The 17,098-nt window shown below is 44.2% G+C and overlaps 1 protein-coding gene across 1 annotated transcript; it reads right to left on the reverse strand.

The window, feature by feature from the left end:
• Positions 1-1,848: 1,848 nt before the first annotated feature.
• LOC142600729 (transcription factor SOX-17-like) lies at positions 1,849-3,911 on the reverse strand. Its single transcript, XM_075747096.1, has 2 exons — positions 3,611-3,911; positions 1,849-3,325 (listed from the first exon to the last, which is right to left on the reverse strand). Exons 1-2 carry the CDS (start codon positions 3,906-3,908, stop codon positions 2,418-2,420), a joined length of 1,206 nt encoding a protein of 401 aa, XP_075603211.1. The 5' UTR covers positions 3,909-3,911; the 3' UTR covers positions 1,849-2,417.
• Positions 3,912-17,098: the final 13,187 nt, after the last annotated feature.

Genomic DNA, 17,098 nt, shown 5'->3' on the forward strand with positions numbered 1-17,098 from the left:
CCAAGGATATTGGCAGTGCATAAACCTGCCACATTTTTGACATGTTAAAGAAGATTCAGACAGTTCTCACGGGGGGTGGGGGGGTGGGGGGGTGGAGGAAGCTACACATCTGGATACACACAGGAAAATAATGTTCCTTAGATTTGAGCCTGCAAAAGCTCTGTGCAAATGCTTGTTGTAAGATCTGTCTATATGTCATCATCACACACAGTTCTGCACTCTTGTCCCAAAACCTTTATATATATTCAACACAATTTATTGTCAATCACTTCCGGTATTATTATAAAAAATAAGTAGAACGTTTTCAACCTTCGTCATGAACCCGCTTACAGTTTCAACTGTCTGACAAGGGGGGGGGGGGGGGGAGGGGTGAGGAGGGCAGCACAACCTGCACCTAATTGAAAAATCACAAAAATGGTGGCCAAACTTATCAAAAGCATAATCACGATTTGTTTCCAAAAACAACGAAAGCGGCCTCACTACAGAAAGCTGCGAACGTGTACGAAAAGGGCAAAACGAATTTAATTTAATCCTGTACGTTAAAACCAGATAATAAAATGAAAACTCAACCAGTACAAACCCGTCGTTTCTCAAGTACATTTCTTGACTGGGTTTGCCTACCTGTGCTTAGGAACACGTTATAAATGTTTCCAAATGAAAGTGTCAAGAAGACAGCTAATGTCCTTGTCCTGAGGTATCACCTCATTCAGGAATACATCATTTTTCTCGTGTACACCTGACCAGAGGAGTGAAGAGAGTGGCAGGGTGGGTATTTCAGGAAGATTATTTGAAAAGTAAAATGGGAAGATTGAGAAACTGGAGGGTAGAGTATTCTACAGAATACTAAGGGTTTGAAGGCATTTTAATTCAATACACTAATAGTATGCAATTACATAGTCGATTTTTGCCAATGAGGCTCGAAACTCACTGACCGAGGCAGGTCGCATCTGGGTCTGTTGACGCTATTTTATCTTTCACCAGTTCAAACATAAGCCTCTTTAAATGTAATTTGAAAATGCACCCTATTTAATTTCCCGTCCTCATGGAAGACAGGTTAATCAGTGGGCAAGTCTGCCACTTCGGGCTCGACCCCCTCCTCCCCAGGGCTCAGTTCCACAGCTTTATCTTGGGAAGCAAACGACCCAGATGACTGTTACCCCTCCTCCCGATTTAAGCAATAAACATAATGAACGTATCAGTCCCACCCCACAGCTGGACCCAGTCCTACCATCTAAATTAAGCCACTTTTTTTTTTTTTTTTTCCACGGAAGTTTAACTGCAGGGTGCGTATTTGTCAACCACAAAGGTATTTCGATCCATAGCCGCGATGACGTAGCATAAGGAATTTCTGTAGGAAAGAAAGGGTAAGATTCTTTGAGGTAAGGTTGAAGGTGCCGCCGTGGCTGGATGCCCGAGCGGGCTGTTCCTGGCCGGTCTCCCCCTTTAGAGGCTTGTGTCAAGATTTTTTACCTACTTTGAACCCTGATTTACTGCTCTTTTTCCCCGCACCGGAGATCTGGTACCCCCTCTGCGACCCCCTTCCCCGGCGCACTGAGAGCAGCTACTGGAGCACGAAAGACATGGTCTGCGGGGAGGTGCTTTAACCAGCGCTCATCCGGCCACTTCAGCAAGGCACTATTGTTAAGGGCATTCAATGTGTCCCCCATTGCATTAAATCCAGACTCAAACCATAACCTACTTCGGTAAGAGCTTTCTTACAGTCTTTTTATACTTTAAACATAAAATGGGTCACCTTTTTTTTTGTTGTTTGTTTTTAATTCAATCATATTAATCAACCGATTAAGAAACCGCCAATAAAGGTTTGTTTTGGTTTTTTTTTTTAAAAAAAAAGAACAACAGTGTGGAGTAGACAGTTTGTGAATGCTTAAAGTTTTGTTTATAATTCGAGCAGGAGAGACGGAAGAAGACCATGTCCACAAAAAGGGTGACAGGACCTAAAGCTTAGTGAAAGCAACATTAGTAAAAGTAGTTTAAAAAGCAATAATAATCGATTACAAAGGGCGATAACATCTCTTTCAAGAGATATCAGCGACCAGTTTTATTATTTTCCCTTTATTTGTAAAAGTGCAAAATTATTCTGTACAAATCCAACATATAAAACCCAGCACTCTGTACAACATTAGAAAAGCATATGGATCTCTAACAAGATCTCAGAAATTGTATTCCACGTGTGTAACTAGTATCACGATTCCACAGCAGGAACAGTTTTATACGTCACTGTCGGACAGCGATGGCAAGACGTGCACCACCCGGACAGCGAGATGGCGCGTCGCCTTTTAAACCTCGAGCAGGTCACGGATACCCTGTCAGTTCTCAAGATTCAAATAAATTACATAAATAGGAGCGGGGCCGGGCGCCTCCCTGCCCAGTCCGTGGCGTGCCCCCGAGCCAGTCCCTCACACGTCGGGGTAGCCGCAGTAGTAGACGGCGGTGCTGGCGTCCGACACGGCCGAGGAGATGGGCCCCGCTCCCTCGGGCGCCGGCAGCCCGGCGGCGTCGTGGCCCGCGAAGGGCAGCCCCAGCTCGGGCTTGCAGGCGAAGCGCAGGTACTGCTCGAACTCGGTGCGGTCCACCTCGCCCAGCAGCTCCTCCTGCGGCAAGTGCTCCAGCTGCTCCCGGCACGGAGCCGCCTCGGGCGGCGGCGACGGCTGCCCCACCGCCCCCGGCGGGCCGCGCCCCGGGCCCGGCGGCTGGCAGGCCTGCCCGTAGTAGGCGTGCAGCGGCGCCGGGCAGCCCAGCAGCCCCTGCAGCGAGCCGCCCGGCCCCAGCGTCTCGCCGGGCGGCAGGTGCCGGCGCAGCGCGGCGCCCGCCGGGCTCTCGGCCGCCGACGGCGGGTACTCGGCCGCCGGGTGCGGGGCGTAGCCGTAGGGCACCAGCGCGCACTCCTCCTGCAGCCCCGCCGCGAAGAAGGGCGCCTCGCTCTCCGCCGCGTCCAGCGGCGACGGGTCCGGCGTCGGCAGGCTGTAGCCGTCGAACCCGGCGCCCAGCGGCGGACAGTCCCGGTAGGGGCCCGCGCCCGCCGCCGCGTAGCCCTGCTCGGCGTAGGGCAGGCCCAGGGCCTCCACGCACATCCTGCCACCGCCGCCGCCGCCGCCGGCCTCGCTGCCCAGCCCGGACCCCGCCGCCTCCGCCAGGCCGTGCTGCAGGAAGCCGCTCTCCACCCGCTTCAGGCGCTTCACCTGCTTCCGCCGCCGCGGCCGGTACTTGTAGTTGGGGTGGTCCTGCATGTGCTGCACCCGCAGCCGCTCCGCCTCCTCCACGAACGGACGCTTCTCCGCCAGCGACAGCGCCTTCCACGATTTACCTGCGCCCACCAGCACCGTCAGACCGGCTGCCCACCGCCGCCCGGCCCCGACAGCGCCGCCCCCGCCCCCAGCCCGGCCCCCCACTCCCGAGTCCCAAGTCCCGGCCGAGCGCGGGCTCCTCGCCCTCGGACCCGCCCGCCGGCACCCCGCCACCCCCGGCCCGCCAGCCCACGGGGGCCCCCGACCCTCGCCCGCACACCGACACCCGCCCACCGGGGGGGCCCCTGGCCCACCGGCACCCTGGGACCGCCCTCCCGCCCGCCGGCCGGCACCCCCGCGCTCACCCAGCATCTTGCTGAGCTCGGCGTTGTGCAGGTCCGGGTTCTGCTGCGCCAGCCGCTTGCGCTCGTCCTTCGCCCACACCATGAAGGCGTTCATGGGCCGCCGGATTCGCGCCTCGCTCTTGCTCCGGCCGCTCGCCGCCCCCGACGGCGCCGCCTCGCCCTTCGCTTTCCCCTCGCCCAGCGGGCTCAGCGACTCTGCCCACGGGCAGGAGCCCATGGCCGGCATCATGGTAGGCAGCGAGCACCGCCCCTGCGCCTGGTCGTCGCTGCTGGCGTAGCCCGCATCGGGGCTGCTCATCTCGGGACGCGCCGCTGCCGCCGCCAAGGCCGAGAGCTCCGGCGGGGCTGCGGGACGAGCTCGGCGGTCGGACCCCGCTCGCTGCTGGCGGCTGCCGGCGCCCGGCCCTATTTGAGCTGCGGCGCGGCCAATGGGGCCGCGGGGGCGGGCGCGCTGCGGACGGTGGCGGCGGCTCCCGCTGCGGCGCGGGGCGGCCCTCGGGGCTCCTCCCGGCACGGCCCAGCACGGCCCGGCCCGGCACCTGAGCAGGTCTTTGGCCCGGCGCGGGCAGCGTTGTGTCCGCCCCCGTGGGACCGGGGGGATGGTTCGTGAGAATAGACAGCGGCAATCGTAAGCGGCCCTCAGACTTCAGCCCTGCTCCCCGCAACGGCAGCAGAGACCGGCCCGCCGAGGCCGTACGCTACCGGACTGTCATCAGGCGGAAGGGCACAACACTGACGAGTGGAGACACGAAAGAGGTGGAAGAAACAGATTATTTCCAGCCCTACCCAGATACCCCGTAGCACCCGGGGAGACATAAGGGGCTGCTTTTGTAGGCAGACTTGGAAAGTAATTCGGGAAGAATAAGCCAAGTCATCATCTGTATCCCGCGCTTCAGCTTCCTACCTCCTAGTGCCACCTTAGCGTATTTTACCTCGTAAGCCCATGAAGGATGTAAACTGCGTGGGGCAGTGGGATACTGAATCCACAGGAAAGCCTGTGAAATACATCCTATCCCACTTTTTCATACTTCGTATTGAAGTTTTTCAGTATGTAGCGTAAATTGACTTAGTTATTATTAAATTGAGCCTTGCAGTACGTATTGCTCGTTGCACTGCCTTGTTCAGGATTTCTAATTTGCCTGAATAAATAAACTGTAAATACAAACTGATGGTTGTAAACAAAGCCCGTCAGTTCAGAATAAACACAAATTCTATCTTGCTACCATTTATGTTCTTCTTTGGCATACAAATTAATGTAAAATACCGCGTTTTCACAGGCGCTCTGATTAATATTTGCATTGTTATGTGGGGCTATTAAATGCATCAATGCTTATTTGAGAAACCGCTGAGCTTTAAACTGAAGATCAAAGAAGTTTATTTGGTTAAGGACACCTTTGTTTGGGTAGCCACTTCGATCAAATAAACCAATATTGTTCGAATTCACGCTGAAATGAAACGAATGAAGCCAGCATCACCATTAACTTATTCTAACATTGAATTTCCTGTGTCATGCAACGTAAAACCTGCTCCTTTACATTTGACAGCCAGTAGATATTCTAAAAAGAAGAAAACCGCAGCGCCCAGGACTGCCACCGGGGAGGATAATTCTCGAGGCAATTCTGCATTCACGTTTTCTGCTCCCCTCTGTTCGTTAGCGATTATCAACAAGCGATGTATTTCCAGGCTAATGGTGTCCTGTATTTATGCCTGTTGCGAAGAGTCGAAACCATTGCCAAAAGACGAGTATCTGTCTAAAACCAAGCAAAGAGAAGGATTTAGGGTGGGTTTTGTTGGGTTTTTTTTTCCCCACTCCGTTCAAACACACGCACTAGTCCGACACGAGAGGCTCCGCTTTCCTTCTTTGTATCAGATGCTGTAAAAAGCAGGGGAGGCGAAAACAATGTTCCTAGACATCTGCATGTGTAAATTGGTCTCATACTAGTATATCATAACGCCATTCTTGCAAAAGTATAATGTATTTAAAATTTATTGTAAAAGAAGTCCATCGGGACATATTCCGCTTGCAAAGCCGACCGTCATCACAGAACAGGCGATAATTACCAGGAACGCTCGTTAGGAATTAAGTACTTTTTAAATCGTGTTTAGTTCAACGCCTTAGGGACGCTACCTTAGAGCGTACCTTTTTTTTAAGGCTGGTGTGCCGGTGCCTTTAGTTTTATGGCTGAGGTTGTGACATTTCCCGACCCGACGTGGTAGGACTCAGAGCCCTTAATCCCAGGCCAGCTGCCCGAGGACAGGTCACGCACCCAAGCACGGCTCATCCCCAGAGAAAATCCGGACTTCAACAGAATCCGAATCGTGCCTGAAGCAAACTCACGCAAGAGGAAAGCGTGCGTGTTTTGCCCTGCAGAGAACAGAACGCTCAGCTGAGGGGAGAAAGCAACACAAAAATGAAGGCGGCAACAGTGCGCTGCCCTAACGACGTCGGTGCATTTCCAGTGACTTCCAGATCAGTTCCCAGTTCACGCCGTATTACTGACTCGGACAAAACTGACCGCCTAGGGGTTTAACGCGCAGAAGAGAGTATTACCTTATTTATGAGCCGAGCTTGTTAAAAACGCCAAACAGTCCCTTTTACTCTATTTAGCAGAACCATTTTCGTGAGGCAAAGGAACAACTCCTGCAAGAGCTTGCACTGAAAAACTTCACCGAGTACAGGGACTGCTTACAAATACATTTTACGGCAATTTTGGGGCTGTCACTTCCAGCAGAAAAGAAAATGTTTTTCTATATAATGAACATGAGGTAATAAACTAAGCAAACTGCCGCTGACTTTGTTTGGGAGATTTGTGCAAACTCTTTCTACAGCTCATTGATCTGGGATCAAAGAAAGAAAGGTGTGTTTTGAATCTAAGCCGAGAAAGTAAAAGCTCCCTGGTTTGTACAGAAAATGTTGGCAGTTTGTGACCCTTTCGGTGCCCCTGGTGTCACAAATACCGCTTTTCTCGCTTTCTGTTTTGACCGTTTAGGTATTTTTGAGCTGTAAGTAAAGCACACCGCACACCGCTGATCCTGATTCAAGTTGCGCTCTCTCCTTGTACCTCACTTCCCTGAAGCGCTTAGCAAAGAGCTGCTTCTGACGCTCCTGAAACCTTCGTGGTCGCACGACTCCTGGGGTCATTCGTTAACTTTCCCAACCTAACAATGCCGCCGAGAGTTCATCCTTCTGATTTATTGACCTTTTAAACCCGCCGGCACACAGCTCGGGGGCGCGGAGCGGGGATCCTCCGGCGAGAGATGTGTTTCTATTTCAGGTCCATTACAGAATGCGGTGTTGGAAGTGGTGCTCCCAGCGTTATCAGAGTCGACCACAAATGCCACATGAAAAGCAGCAAACATCCGGAGGGTTTCCTGCAAATCGAGCAGTTTCTCAAGACAAGAGCTTTTTTTTTTTTTTTTTAACGTGTATTTAAAGGCAACACTCTTTGCCTCTGTGAAGCAGTTCAAAATACTAAATGAAAGCAGCCCAGCCCCACAAGTGTAAGAAACCTCCCCGAATGAAGACTTTTCGGGACTTTGCGTTAGGAAAGTGCGTGGATCAGAGAGGCCCTGGTCAGGAATGCCCCACTATTGAAAGGAAAAAAAAATCAAAAACAAAACAAAAAAAAAAAAGGAGAAAGAAAAATGTCCCTTTCAGAAACTCTATCGAAGCAACGTTAACTACTTTACAACAAATAGTCCCCAACATTTAAAAAGCTACTGGTTCGCCTGCGCCAGTTTAATCTGCAAATTGCTTTCTAGCAAATGCCCACGAACACCGAAACCCGCAAAAGACTTGTTGCTCCTAACTGCGCGCAGCACCCAGAGCGGAGCCGCCTCTGGAAACACGTACCGTCGCCCTGGGCTTGGCAGCTGCGAGGGACGGACAATAGGCTGGGGGAACAGCACGGTCTCGCACAATAAGCTGCCTGCATCTGTGCGCGGCTGCTTTGGGGTGCACTAAGCAACACTGTCCCCGCATTTTAGGACCGAAGGGCGTTCGGCGGGGGGAGAGGGACGTGCGCGATTCCCGCTCCGAGGTAAGAGCGCTTCCGCCTCCCGGCGGACACGAGTGGGGTCCCCCCGCCGAGCCACCCGTCCCGGCCAGCAGGCTGGGTGCCAGGCGCCCCCCTGCACCGCAGCGGGCGGGCTCGGGGCCGGGCAGGGCGCAGGGCATTGCCGGGCAGGAGGCAGCGCGGCTCCCGCCCCCGCGGCCCGCCGTCTCTCCGCACCCTGCAACTCGAGCTGCCCGCTCGGCCCCTTCCCCCGGCGCTCCCGCTGGCTTCCCTGGGGGGCAACCTGCTTTCCCGCAGCCCTCTCTGGAGGACCGGAGGTGCGGGGGAGAGCCTCCACCGTGCCTTCCAGGAAGAGGTTAACTTTGCCGCCGACGGGACTGCTTAGGCTCGGCTTTCATGTGGCTGTAACGCCTTCCCTACCCCGGTCTGAAGACATAAATCAAATGCATGGGAATCAACGGGAAATGACATGTTTAACTGACACGAGTGCTGGGTACTTCTGTGATACCTATTCCTGACAGATAATACGTGGACCCAAACAAATTCCAATAAAGTCAATGACAAATGCTGCTCAGTTCCAATGACATCGAAAGGAAGCCTAGAAATGGCACTTTCCTAAAAAAATAATTAAAAAAATAAAATCCTTTGTCTAGATCCAAGGCTCATTACTCATTATATTCGTACATTTATCTACTCCTTTAATATAAAGATTAATTCATTATACTAAGATCACAGACCTGTTGCGTTTTCCTCCGTAAAATAAATTGACAACAGTTTGACTACATAAGGAGTTCCCAACTTCATTACAGTTTCGGTGCCCTTCGGTTTGAGAATGAATTGCATAGGACCACGAAGCAGTACATTAGCTGGGGCCAGGCAGAACCCCCCTACATTGGAATTTCCAAGAACAGAAATCCTGTTAGTTTTCATATTAAGTACATAGAAGTCATTAAAAAAATAATAAAATAATGCTTTATACAATGCTGGAGCCACTCCAAAAGATCAGGGATCCGAGCTAAACAATTTGACCTAACCTCTCTGTATTTATGCTGGGTTTATGTCAGTGGAGATACTGCAAACTTGTCCAAATGTAAGATTTATTCTGACATGCTAGATGCTGAAGTGATGTCTTAGTGAAGGACAGGTCATGTAAGTGTACGATTAAAAAACGGACACCAGTTACACTGGACTGAAATAAATTTCTTTGTTGGCATCACACAGCTCGCAGAGTAGCCTTAACAAGGCCAAAAGAACGAATGTCATAAGATATTCTCTAGAAGGTGGGCTATGCTGCTGTATATAAGCTACTGTAGCCTTGTAGTGTATATTTATAAATTGCTTGCTTTCGTGGGTAGCAATATTTCACAGTGATTTCAAAGTGTAAAGTGTTTTGTCTTTAGCCAGAATAAACTTGTTACATTATACAAATGAGAAAGTAGCTGGGCCTGGAGCTGGGCAGTTACTGTTCCATCATGCTATTTATTTACGGCCACAGAAGAGATGATCTGGGATTTTAGCACATGGAAATAATCCTATGCTAGCAGTTTAGCAGAAGCATGATAGTGATACTAACGAAATTATTAAGTGATAATGACTAAATCCAAATATCAACAACATGCCATCTGCAGTTCTGATGAATCAGCAGCGATGAACAAGTAAGATCAGATAGAAATTAAGAATGCATTTAAACCCTCAACAACACTAAAGCAGAATAAAACCTTTTTCCAAGATGGACAACGATACATTTATTTTTCAGAAAAGTCTCTGCTGTCCTTTCCTTCCCTTATATTGGATGCAGTGGTAATGTTGTTAAAAATACCAGCTCTTACATGACCAAAAAGGGCATTCTTTATAACCAAGACATATGAATACAAAAGTTGATGCTATTTTTTGCAAATCAAGTTATCAAATTGGTTAAGGTTGTAATTTTAAAATTTGCCCAGTGGAGATGCTCTGGACTTTCGTTGTATCTCTGCAATTACATTCAGTGAGTAAGTGCACTAAACTTTTTACATCCGACATGTATTTAGGTAAATTAACTACAAAAAGAAAAAAAAATAGGTAGTTAGAAGGTTCAGGAAATGAATTTGGTTTCACTTCTTGATAGCTGCAAGTGTTTGTTTTTCTGATTTTTATATTCCTTGATTACCCTTAATACACAAATAAAATTTTAATATTAATTATTTTAATATTATTTAAATATTATTTTAATATTGTAATATTATTTAAGATTCCAATAATGTTCCATTGAAACATCATATAAAGTCGTAGATGATAAGAAAAAGACACTTGCACATCTTCCAAATCAAAAGCAGTCAATCTGATCATATTTCTAACACTATTTACCAAACTTGTAGCACTTCCAGTGGCAGACTGTAAAGCTTGCTTTACAGGGCACAATGAAGTCTACAATTTCCCTGCCTCAAATCTATTAATATTCAATGTTCTGAACACCTTTGACTTCCACTGAGCAGTGAGAGAGAAGGGAACTCAACCCCTCGTCGGATTATGCCTGCCACAGCTAGGAACTGTAAATAAAAAAGACAACTTAGCTGCAAAAAACTCCAAGCTAAGTTGAGCAATACAGAGTTTTTTGATCCAGTCATCATTAGTTGGGCTTGAGATATGTTTAGAATAATCTAGCTGCAGTTCAGCAGTCACACCTATTTTACTTGCTTGGCCTATTTCTGTTTGAATAAAACCTAAGAACCGAAAGTCCCCTTTCCTCCTCCTTTGTCCTCTTAACATCACCTTTTTATCTTCACAACACCCTTTGAAGGGTATTTACTGAAAGGATGAGAGAGCAGTTATCACACAGAACTGAAAACTTAAAAAAAAAAAAGACCCAGGAATTTCAATAAACTTACTCAGTAGTTAGAGCAAGAAGTAGAGATCCTCACTCCTACTGCAAACAACCTGCAAGATCTAAGACAATTTCTACCCAGCTATCTCCAGTTTACCAGTTCCATTAAGATAGGATGCCTTTTTAACTGGGCTCTAGATGCAAATGTTGCAACATCATTTAATTTAGAAACCTTGCTTGGATGACAAATTTAATGACCTTTTCGGCTTTTAAGAAATCAGTCAAATCTTCTTTAGGGTGCAGTTTACGTAGTACCTGGATGTACCATGTTGACAGCCCTCTAGCATTAAAGCCTGGAGATGTTTGAATCAATGAAGCAAGATGCATGACTACAGAGCTTTAGTTTCTGGGTTTACATGTGTATAAATATACTTGCTACAAAAGAAAGCGTATTGTGCTTTTTTGGTTCAGACCAGCATCCTGCAAACTGTAAAGATAGAAAGTTGCTCAGCACAGGATAAACTGCAAAATGCCTAAGAAATATCAACCAACTGCACTGATGATTTACTAAGGCCAGAGTTAGAACTGAAGCACCCCAAAATTATCTTACACAACCGTAATATCTAACTTTCCATAGGCATCTGTTTCTAGCAGTTACTCTCCTCGCCTTCCCTCCCAGTTAGTGAAAAATTTCAAGATTTACTATTGCAAGACCTATGCCACTTCAGGAAATAGACAACGAGTGTTGACAGTTGCTAGCAACACTTTGTGTGCCAGTGCATGTGGGTGCTCAAGTACTGTGATAGTCCATTTAAAAATAAAATCTGCACTAAGAAGCCAAAACACCTAGGTAGTTCAGTTGACAACCACACAACCACTCACCAGAGGGAGCCCATTTTCCCCAAAAGCCAACATATGGAGTCCAGCCAGGATGCTACCTGCTGAGGCTTCAGAACTACCCCTCTAAAACTCTACAGCTGCTGGGAGGAGCAGCTGCCAGCCAAGGGAGCCACACAGACATACCTGAACAGGGAAGTACGGAGCTGTAAAGGATTGTGTAGCTGCTTGATAAATACTTTCTGCAGCACAAAAGGTACTTTAATGAAGAAGATGCTACATTTGCCTTTCAAATGGAACATTTCTGAGGGAAATCAGCCATATATCTGCACATGTAAACATTTTATATTGTCCTAGGTAGCCTCGTTACTGTTTGTTAGATGATATTTGTGATATATTGCCATTGACTACTTTAAGCCAAGTTCTTATACAAAAAGTATTACTTTCTCAACAGAAAAATAAAAACTTGTCAATGAAAGACACTTCTCACTTTACCTTTCCTCAAGGGGAAGAACCAGACTTCTAATGTATTAGTAATTCTCAGATATTCTTTAAAGTCCAGCTGAAAGACTTTAGTAATCTAACTTGCATTGCAGCTAACCACAGAAAAAAGTCTGAGCTTATAGCCAGTACCAGCACATGTCCCGTTCAGGACCTGCAGCTCCTTCTAGGGCCAGAGTGTGTGTGCACGATCAATGGCTGGTACAGGGCATAATATAGAGGTTTCTTGGCAGCTTTCAGAACCCAGCACAGCTGCAAAAGTTGTTTTTTGGTGGGGTTTTTTGTGGTTTTTTTTTAATCTTAGGCCAACTAAACACAAGATCCATTTAGCAGTAAAACTACTCTGCTGCCTATCTAAACAGGAAAACCTTGCTAGTGAAGGCTTGTTACATCAGCAAGCATGTGTTTCTGGCACTACAAGATTACCTACAGTTGCATACCTCCTGGTATCTGTCCTTTTTTTCCCTTCAATATCATGAAATATTAAGTCACTACTTTTGCTTTTAATGTCTTTGTTCTTCACATGCTTATTTCTTAATTACCAATTAATACATTTCCTCAGCACTTTTCTTTTTGCAGATACTCCTAGCCAGCAGTCAGTAGATGCCACAGCACAGACCTGAACTGATAAGTAAAAATCAAGCCTCACTGATTGTGTCCGTTCCATAATGAGCAAATCTAATGGTCCAATCAGTTTTGTTGGGGGGGGGATGGATTTTTAAATCTCATTTTCAGGTTTGCAACAGTGCAGTCACACATTTTTTGCCACTTTTCAGGCTAATTCAATAGCAAAATCCAAGAAACAAAGATTTGATTTGGGTAAGTAATAGTTGTACATAAGCTGGTAATTAATAGTTGTATGAATGATTTCAAACTAATTCTTAGGATTTTCTTTGCAGCCTGTAGGTTCAGAAACATTCTGAAATACAGTCAACTCATTTTTATTTAAATATGTAATTACAGAACTAAGGCTGGATATATCACCTGTCTTTGGCAGGGTTTCATATGGGGCCTCACTGGTCTGTCAACTTTCCCTAATCAGATACTGAAGCTTAACATAGGACTGGCCACACACTAGCCTATCAAAACTTCACTTTACAGGAACATCAAATTCATCTGAAATTGAAACAAGAAGATAAGATAAAGTTATTCAGTTACTAAATTACATAGAGGCATGAGTATGGAATCTGGGGAATCCCTTTGACAGATGCATACAGGGTTTATGTCTCAAGAGAACTCTTACTGTTAAGCACACAAAATGGTGAAACATTCAATAGGTATTTTTTCCACTAAACAGTGAAGTTCCATAACATTTGATAGTATGCTTATTGATTTTATGCATGTGCTCATAAACCACAGCCTTTTATGTCATTGGTTCAGCCTGAAATTTCAAATTTCACATTTCGAAATTTTTTCAAACAAAAGCAACCACTGCTGCTCATAGTTACCTGCAAGTGGTTAGTAAACATGAATTATCATTTTCTTATTCAAAGAAAAAAATTATTCAAAGCTATTTTTTCTTTTGCTAGAGATTTTCAATAAAATAATAGAAATTTAAGAAATCTCTATTTGAAAACCAGTAGATCGTGATACGCATTCAGATGCTGTCCCAAACAGAAGCAGAAGATTACTTGCACAGCCCTTGCAGAAATATTTTTCCTGCTTACTGCATCTGTACTTGCACAGGTTGAGTTTATTTGATTAAAACCATAGTGATGAGAAGAGGTATACGACACATATTTCTTCTTACAGTACTACAATTAAAAACTAACAGTGTTGCAGCAGTGAGTGATTAGACAGCTGCAATGGCACTGCTTACAAAAACTTTAAATAACATGTAATACTGAAGTATATAGTTGCCTAAGATGTATACTTAATTAGGATTAAAACGTGTTATTGTAAAATTAGGGACACAGATTGCTGATTATTGGCTGCTTTGACAAAGCACAGATTATTATTCATATTTACCCACATAAGAAGAGTTTATAGGTTCACATATATTTAGTGTGATTTCACCTACAGAATAGCCATACATTACAGTCATTGTTTATAGACGTGTAGGTCAAAATCTATCCTGCAATACTAAAATAAGAGGTGAGTAGCAAGACATATCTGTATGACAGAATTTGATAGGAAATATTGTGAATAAATTAGTTTTTCAGCTCTGTAAATTTCAGTGATATATCTTAGTAAATAACTTCCTCAGTTAAATATATTTTTACAGAAAGAATTTAAATAATAATGTGAATTAAATACAATACATGGCCCTAGAAGGAATTTGGACATATCACTGGGAAGATCACAAAATGTTCAAGGTTATGCTTTAAATTTCTAGCCAGAATCAATAAATCTATCCTAGTTACTTTACAGCATGATACATTCACTAGGGAAAGTTGTCTTTCAAGAACCAATTATTATCCACTGCTCCGTTAAAAATAAATAATTAAAAAATAGCTAACCAGCTTTAATCTTAGAAGAAGGCTTGGATGCAATGTTAATAGTATTAAGACATTTTTTCCAGAAAGTAAACAAGTCAAAATCAATTGTATAAATTCCATAGCAACAAATTATTAAAAACCCAAAGTTCTCAATCCAAAATATTTAACCACCTTTTTGGGTAAATCTAAGAGGAGGAGCTCTGACCAGATCCCAGTTCCATGGAATATCTGCATACCTAAACAGAAGAGTGGTCCAGTAAGGAAGAAGCGGAGAACTACCATTTCAAAAGACTCTGAAGGATATAAAACTGAGACAGCACACCAAGACTACAAGAGTAGCTGCAGCTTCACCCCTTTGTCACAAGCTAAACTGGACATTTTTTTGAACAGCCATTGTATCAAGAACTAAAGCAAGACAGTAAAGGGGTTATATAGCACTCCTTCAGAGTTCCTATGTGACTGCAACACTAGATGATCAACTAAAAGTCACGTTTATCAGGCCTCTTCCTACTGCTCTTACCTTGTAATTGAGTACATTCTGAAAAAAACCTCAACTTTTTCCAAACCTAGCTTTTGTATACCATCTCACCACAAATGACATTTATATGCTATTTTTCATCCAATATAATACTGTTCTGGACCTTTGGGAACTCAGGACAAACAGATGGTCTAATCTGTGTAAAGCTGCAGCAGAGCAGAAGGCGGCTGTGGATCATGTGCCTCTCCCTTTCCCCTCTCCAGTTTTAAGTGCAGTTCCATGCTGAACCTAAAGATGCTGGTCTCAAACTCCCTTTCTCCCACATTCCTGCTAAAACTCTGAGGGAATCAGAGCATCATGAGGATTCTGTAGCAGATTCACCTTTGGTGGGATGACTAGTCAGGGATTAGCAATAACAGACTGATTACAGTCAATTGGGAAAAGGGTAAATCAATGGTCCAAAAGAAAATGAGTAGTGAGGAATCCAAGCCAAATTTAAACCTTCACTTCTATTGTGCATTCTGTGAGCTATTCTGGAACTGCAGCTTAACTCTCCTTTCTTCTAAGTTTAATTACCTTTTTCCATATTGATCTTAGAAAACTGTAAAGTGGCAAATCATGCAGATAGACCAAAAATGGCTATATTTGTATATAAATCAGCACTTATTGTATAGTACGCATGACTACATAACCAATACTAGTGTAACTGATTTTTTTTTTCATTATTTTCACTATAAAAAGCACAATTGCAAGCTGAAGTTTGATATTTAAATGGGTACCAACATCTCTACCTACAAGAAAAGCAAGCTAGCAAACAATGAATAGACAACTGACTTTTTATTGTTACTCTACTAATAAATAAGTGAATGAATAAGATGTAACTATTCCTTTTATAAATTCTATTTGATGCCAAAATAGACAAGATACAAAATTATTAGGAAAAACAAATTAAGAAATATTGAAAAAATAATATATACAGTTAAATACTCAAATTTGGATAATACAAAATATCTTGGTGATTTGATAAGAAAACATTTTTACCATTTTATAAAAATAAAGGTATTGATACTGCTGACTAAGTATAGGTCAAATTACAATTTGAATAGTTTCTTTTGACTCTTTATAGTTTTGTTTACACAGTGACTTCATACTGCCTAATTTTAGGCTCTTATCTTAGGGATTTGACATAGTTTATTAAAGATAAGTAGGAAGAACCCCATGGGAATAAATGCTGTATTTTTTTATTTTGCATTTTTAAACACTGGGTACTGCCACTTGTGAATTATTAAATTACAACTATACCCCTTCCAAGCAACAACTACGTTTTTGTGATAAGGATTCCCTTTTATATAATTTGCATAGAAATTTTGAATCCTTCAGGATACAGTTCTCTATAAATACATGTAGTAATTAGAGATACACGTTGCGTGCACTAAGTTTCACAGATATCTTTTTTCCTTGTAATAAAACTTACACAGAGAAGAATTTCCACAGTAATTTTTTCATAAGTATTTTCTTTGTAAAACGAAAATGAGAGATTGTTTATCAATGGTTCACTAGCAAAATGGAAGGACAACTAGACTGGAGTTTTACATGGATCAACCAGTAGTAAAAATAAACTTTTTACCAAGGTGACTGATAGAAGATGGCATATATTTATTAAACTTGCAAACTTCCAGCAAGTGAGGAGGGGCATGAAGGAGTTTCAAGAACAAGACCGTAATTAAAATTATCTTGAAAATTACACAAATGGCCTAAACATAATAGGATAAAATTCAACATGGACAAATGCAAAGTATTTTAGTGAGGCATAGGAATAATCTATGTTAAAGATGAGTAACTTAAAAGCAAGAAGCAGGACTGAAGAAAAAGATTTGGGGAGTAATTGTAGATGACAGTTTAAACACCAGTGAGCAATGTCATGCTGCTGAGAGGAAAAGAAGAGAAAACATTCATCACACTGGGCTATGTAGACATACATGTTCTGTGGAGCCCATGAAGATTTCCTCCTCAAGGAAGAGGAGACAAAATAACTATCCTTACATTCCTGATGGTTGGTGCAGTATAGATTAATATCTACAGAGGATAGGACAGAAAATCATGAAATACTTAAACTGCATTAAGGAAAATAGTAAGTCTAAAGAAGGTGAAGACAGTGAAGCAGTGGAATATATTGCTTATGGAGAATATGAAACCCTCCAGTTTTTATACATAGAGAACAAGCATGTTTTAAAAACAGGCTGACAAATACCTGTTAAGAATGGCACAATTACAGTTGATCTTGCATCAGGTCACAGAATACTGTTGAGGCTGGATGGGACCTCTGGAGGCCATCTGGTCCAACCCTCCTGCTCAAGCAGGGCCACCTAGAGTCAGTTGCCCAGGACTATGTCCAAAAGGCTTTTGAATATCTCC

This window comes from Balearica regulorum, chromosome 2 (genome assembly GCF_011004875.1).
Source record: "Balearica regulorum gibbericeps isolate bBalReg1 chromosome 2, bBalReg1.pri, whole genome shotgun sequence".
NCBI lineage: Eukaryota > Metazoa > Chordata > Aves > Gruiformes > Gruidae > Balearica > Balearica regulorum.

Coding starts and splice junctions, on each gene's coding strand:
- LOC142600729 (XM_075747096.1), bottom strand. CDS start 3,908: ATGAGCAGCCCCGATGCGGGCTACGCCAGCAGCGACGACCAGGCGCAG. Junction 3,326..3,610: donor CGAGCTCAGCAAGATGCTGG/GTGAGCGCGGGG, acceptor TGGTGGGCGCAG/GTAAATCGTGGAAGGCGCTG.